Source organism: Haemorhous mexicanus, chromosome 6, assembly GCF_027477595.1.
Source record: "Haemorhous mexicanus isolate bHaeMex1 chromosome 6, bHaeMex1.pri, whole genome shotgun sequence".
In the NCBI taxonomy this organism is placed as follows: domain Eukaryota; kingdom Metazoa; phylum Chordata; class Aves; order Passeriformes; family Fringillidae; genus Haemorhous; species Haemorhous mexicanus.
Window position 1 is genome coordinate 53599883 of NC_082346.1, and position 6000 is coordinate 53605882.

General features: G+C 58.2%; 1 protein-coding gene across 6 annotated transcripts in view; it reads right to left on the minus strand.

Moving 5' to 3' along the window:
• The window catches only part of BCL11B (BCL11 transcription factor B), a 92182-nt gene extending 88205 nt beyond the window's left edge, over nucleotides 1-3977 (minus strand). For 2 of the 6 annotated variants that reach the window (XM_059850287.1, XM_059850289.1), the window contains exon 1: nucleotides 2858-3974. In XM_059850287.1, coding sequence (XP_059706270.1) covers nucleotides 2858-2915 — 58 coding nt within the window. In that variant the 5' untranslated portion in view covers nucleotides 2916-3974. Of the gene's footprint in view, nucleotides 1-188; nucleotides 902-2857 lie in introns of those variants that run through there. The other 4 variants (XM_059850286.1, XM_059850290.1, XM_059850284.1 and 1 more) reach the window with 4 other exon arrangements.
• Nucleotides 3978-6000: the final 2023 nt, after the last annotated feature.

Sequence of the window (6000 nt, forward strand, 5' to 3'; positions counted from 1 at the left end):
CTGCTTTTCCCCCACGAATGACACTTGCCAAGGAGTGCAGAGACTGCGACCCCCTCTCCTGCAAGCCTGCAGCTGAGGCTCAGACCTGTGCGCTGAAATGCCTGCGCTCCTGCTCCCCAGCCCCAACCCCAGCCCGACGCAGCTCCCCCACACTCCCCCGCCTCCCACCACCTCCTTCCCCTGGATACCTTCATTTTTTTTCTGCCACTGTTCAGTATGCAGCCTGATTTCTCCGCCAGCTTCCTCAGGATGGAGAGATAGATAAATACAAGAGGGGAGGGAGGGAAGCTCGTACTGCTCTGCTCTCCATTCCTCCCCCAGCCTTCCCGCTAAACCCATTGTACACGCAGCTCCTCGGCACCTTTGAATACACTCCTGCCTCATTATTTACCTTCAAGTAAAGCGATCGGAAAAGGAGATCAAATTGGAATAACAAACCTACCTGACTCTCTTCTCCACCCCCCTTCCCCCCCTCCCCAGCAGCAACAGCAGCGAGAAAAGAAATGTTTCACCCATTGAAACAAATTCAGACGTGCGCAACAAAACAGATTTTCCGCACACCCCCTTTCAACACCCCTCATCTCCTCGCAAGTGAGACAGAAAACAAGTGGGAGAAATTACACTGGGCGATTTAGGTGGCTGTTGATGCTTTTTCTTTTAAAAAGAAAATTTAAAAACAGAAAGGGGGGCAAAATAAGACGCCATCAACAAAAAGGATAAGACATTTTCCAAACCGGATGGTAAAAATCAAAAATGCAATTAACTGAGGGGAGGGAGTTGAGGAAGGGGGGAATCCACCTTTTATGGTGATGCAAATCTGGTTCCAAAATAACAATGAATTAAAAACATCCCTCCCCCCAGAAAAAGCTGAATACCAGATGCATCTTCATCAAGGTTTCACCAGCTGATGGGCTGGAGGTGGGGTGAGGGGTACTTTTTTAAAAAATAAAGACGCACATTAAAAAAAAATATATATATATGTATGTATATATATATATGTGTATATATATATATATATATATATATATATATATATATATATGAAAAAATACAGAAACAGCCATAGAATTTTATATTTCAGAACTCAAACCGTCCCCCAACAGCCCTCCGCTATGAAAAGAAAATCCCAATGGAGGTGGAAAAATTATATACACATATATATCTCGATTCCCAAGGAAATCTTACAAACAGAAATTTATCACCGGTAACAAAGAAAGAGAGGAGCTCGCAAGCACCAAATGCTCCTGGCAGATGGCTCCTATTCTTGGCTTTCAGGGGAGGGGAGAGAAGCTGGGGAAATATTTTATTTATTTATTTAAATTTTTTAAAATCTCAACATAAATATTCGGATCCGCCGCGGCTCAGGCTCAACCCCGGGCTGGCTCCGTGCGAGCCGCCGCCCCCCGCAGCACAACTTGCGGACTCGTCTTGCGGGGCGGGGGGGGCAGGGGTCCGACCGGGCTTGCAGGGTGTGGGGCCACGGCGTGCAAGGCATTTTTTTACCACCCCCCAAACTTGTCCTATGCTATAGGAGGGAAATGGGGACCTCCCTGACCTCCCCCTTCCCCGTGCCCCGTAGGCGTCGGAGCAGCGCGGTGCGCTGGGGGCCGCACGCCCCGGGAGGCGCCCCCACATTTCCCCCCCGCCTCTCGGCACAGGCCCCCGGGGACGGGAGCGGCAGAGCGGCGGAGTGGGGCTCCCGCTCGGGGACCTGCCCCCTACTCTGCCTGCAGGCACTCGCCCCTCTCCCGGAGCTTTAGGGGTGGGAACGGGGAGGAGGGGGATTCTGGTGCTGGGGGGAGGGGGGATGCCTCCTTCCCTTCCCCCCTCTATTTTTTCCTTCTCTATTTTTTTTTTTGGGGGGGGGGGGGCGGCGGGTGGGAGTATATGTGTGTATTTTCACTTACAATAGGAGCTTCAGCAAAGTGCAGCCTCCACTCCTGCCCCGCAGGCGAGCCGGTGCCGCTGCCCGACCCGCATTTCGTGCACTCCATCCCCGGTTCCCGCCTCGGCTTTCCTCGCGCCCCCCGCCACCGACGGACACTCCGGCCCGCAGCCGGCCCCTCGGCAGCCCCTGCCCTGCCTTTAGCCCCAGCCGATCTGGTTCTGCCTTGCCCCGCGCTTCGGAGAGCTCTTTTCCCCCGCCGGCGATGCACCTGGGGCGGGCAGGGCGCAGCTGGCCGTCTACCTGCCCCGCGCTCCAGTGCCGGGGGGCTCGGCCCCGCCGCCGCCGGCCCAGCGTCTCCATGTGCTTCCCACTAAGTCCCCCCGGCCGTTCCGCGTCTCCCTCCCTTGCTGCCCACCTTGATCCTCCTCCTCCCACCCTCCGCGGCTGTCACGCCGAGGCGAGGCTCTCGGCCAACTTTTCCCACCGCTCCGTGCCGCCCCCGAAACAAGGAACGAGGAGCGGGGCCGCGGGCGAGCGGCGGAGCCCCGGCGGGGTGGCCCGGCCCGGCCCGGAGCAGCGCGCCCCGCTCCGCCGCCCCCCGCACACGCAGCCGCTCCCCGGGAGAGCCCCGCGCCGCCCCACGCCGCGCTCTGCCCGCCGACAGCTCCTTCCCGGCTCCACGCCGCCTGCCCTCCCGCCTGCCTGGCCGCCTCACCTCCGCACCGCTGCAAAAACGCACAGCAAACTTCGGGCTTCTCCCCCCCTCCACCCCCAGCCCATCCCCCCCAGCCGCACACCCCCCTCCCCTCTTTAATTCCCTTCTCCTCTCCCTCTCTCTGAAGTCATTTACCAGCTTTGGTTGCTCCTGGAGTTTCCCCCCCACACACACCCCCCCTCCCCAACCGCTTCCTCCCCTTCCCTAATTTTGCTTCTCGATTTCGGCTCGTCTGGTTCCAAGTTCAAACTTACGTGTGATAATCTCTCTTTGTGACAAGTGCTGCGGGTTTCCCTGCTTGCGACGGGACATTGCCCTGGCATTTACACTGGCATCGCCTGGAGAGCTGCACTGGTTTGGGGGGATGTGTTGGGGGGCCGATCCTCCTCCTCTTTTTTTCCCCCTCTTTATTCTTCTTCTTTATCGAGTTCTTCTTTCAAAAAAATCAAAAACGAAAAAAACCGCCTCCTTTTTGTTGCTGCTGTGGTGCACTGGTTGGGATTCCCTCTCAATTAAAAATCATCATCATCATCATCATCAGGAAAAGCTCTTTCTCGCTCTCTTTCTCTTTCACACACTGTCTTTTCTCCACTGCTTCTGCCACTTGGACTTCCAGATCTCTTCTTGAACTTAGGAGGATATGCACCGCCAGTGACACTTTTCTCTTTCCCTCTTTCCAGAGTGCTTGGCAAATTGGCAAGTGCGCTTTTCCAACAAGAGGGTAAAAAAAAAAAAAAAAAGAAAAAAAGAAAAAAGAAAAAATAAAATTAAAAAAAAACTGTAGTAAAAAAAGAAGAAAAGTACTAGAATTGGGATAGCCCCCACTCAAAAAAAAAAAATCTCCAAAAAAAATTGTTTCTCAGAGATTGACCCTTGCTGGGTAGATATATAGAGAGAATTTTTTGAAAAGGGGTAGCCGAAACTGTGTCTCCTCTTTCCCAGTTCAAGTGGCACTGCTTTGCCCTGGTGCTTTTGGATTGCCAGTGCTCCTGCACCACTTTGCACTCTTCCCCCCTCGCCTGGCACTGGGACTGGAAGGAAGGAAGCCCCCAGTGCAGCTGGGCTGGTGCTGGCTATTACTATTATATATTGCAATGTGAAGATGGCGGAGTCCTGGTTCTCTGGGAGCGCTCTGTCTCTCTATGGCTGGGGCTGCCTCTGTACAATGGGATAAAATTCAAGTTCAAGTGCGGACGTGACGTTTAATCTGCACTAGAGACAAAAAGACCCAGAGAGTAGGAGCACTGGGGGCGACTAGCGGTGGCTTTTTAACATTGTACCCTGCAAGAGAACAAGAAACGCCACTCGCACACACCGCACACACCGCACACGCACACGCACACACACCGCACACCAACTACGGCACACGCAGGGCTCGCCGCCGCTCCGGGCTTTGTGCATTGCCGCTTTCAGTCCGCGGAGCGCCGGCGGCCAGGGAAAGAGAGGGGGGAAGGAATAAATCCGCATCCTCACGCACGGCCAAACTTCCCCGAGCCCGGCGCCGGCCGCAGCGGGGGTGGCTCGGGCGGGGGAGGCTGCCGGGGTCCGCGGGGGGAGGCGGCGGCGCTGCCCGCCCGTGCCGCGCTGCCCGCCCGTGCCGCCGCCTCGCCGCTGCTCATCGCGGCCGCCGCTCTCCGCCGCCCCGGCTCGGCGCTGGGTCGTGCTCCCTCCGTCCGTGCCCAGGAACGGAGGCTCCCCAGGGGTCGCGGGCTGCTCTTCCTTCCCTCCAGGCGCCGCCGCAGCTCCTCGGCGGCGAGCGCGTTCCCCCTGCATTTCTTTAAAACAGTTTTACAACAACACAAATATCTGTGTGGGCTGGGGAAAGGGATTTTTTCCCCCTCCTCTCTCCCTACCCGAAGTGCGATGGTAGCGGGACACGCGCGCACACCCGATCCGCACACGCACACACGCTCCGACCTTCTCCCACCCCCCCAACCCCCCTTCCCTTAAAATCCTGGCAGAGACTATCTTTCCTTGGAGAAATTAAGTCTCAGCCACGAACGGAGAGACGCCGAGCTCCCAGGAGCTGCATCCCAGTGCACTTGTCCTTCTATTTCACACGCAGGTAAATGCCGACAACTGCGTGCGTTTCTAACTTGGAAGATTCTTGAAAACCAACTTTTTTCCCCTCTACCTCCGCTCTCCCGGCCCATCTCCTGAGATTGTTTCTCTCTCTGTCCCTCCTGCCCCGATAAGTAAACAGTTCGGTGCAAACAGCTTTTCAGCACCGGGTCTGGCCAGGGCGAGAGGAATGGGGAGAGGGGAGGCCTGGGGGCTCGGAGGCAGATGGAGCAGAAAACCGAGGAACCAGCCTGTACCCGGAACCCACATGGAGACTCGCGCCGCACTCGAGTCATTTACTTTCCACGTTAAATGAGTGATTTTCGTATTAAAATCGCATGAGAGTCTTGAGGGGACCAGAATTCATCTCGGTGCCCTTAATCAGCTTTGAGGAGAATTTGGCTAAACAGCATCTCTCTCGCCTCCTCCAGCAAATCTGCCTCTCCCTCCCCACGCCCGCCCGCCCGCTCACAGCTCGCGTTCCGGCGCTGCCAGACCCCGCAGCCCGGCCCGGCGAGTGCCGAGGGCGGCGGGCACCCAGCCCCGACCGGTGGGCGCCGGGCCAGCCTGGCACTGCCCTCCGTGCCTGCGCCCGGCCCTCCGCCTCCCCTAACGATCGACAAACACGTCCAAGACCATTAACGGCGCTTAAACTGCTGCGATTGTTCGCCCCGTGTGTTTGGTTTGTTCTGCGGGGTCCTGCAAAGGAAAATGACCGTGGTGGCGGCAGGGGCCCAGCCGCTGGGCGGGGAGGGACAGGTCCACGGCCCGGGGCCCCGAGGAGAGCCGCCACTCCTGCCCTGCGGGGCAGCCGTGTCCGAGTCGGGGTAAAGGATGCGGCACCATTGCGGGAGAGCTGGAGGGGAGAAGAGGCTCCCCTCACTGACCTCCGCCTCCGCGGGAAGGGGCCCGGGCCGATCAGCGGGGATGGAGTTGCCCTCACGGCTCTCCCGCTTTGATGCCGCTCTGTTCGCGGCTGGCGAGACCGAGAGGCTTTGTGGGGCTGTGCTGCCGCCCTCAGCGCGGCCCGTCCCCAGGCCACGCCGCGGGGCTGCGGCCACGGGGCCCTTGTGGGGTGCAAAGTCCGACCGCCGGCGGCCGCCGCAGTTCTTCGGCGAGCTGCAGGAAGCTGCACCCCTTAGGAGCGCGGCTTATCGGGAAGTTACTGGGCATCATCTGTTGATTAACCAGTGTCTTCCAGCGGGCACCGTAAGCAGGAGATAAGGGCCGGCAATGATTGACCGGGCGGACTCCTCGGCTGCCCGGGGCAGCGGGGCCGCCGCAACTCCCCTCCCGTCTCTCCGGCTGCGGACAAGGCTTCTGGGGTTGACCCCCA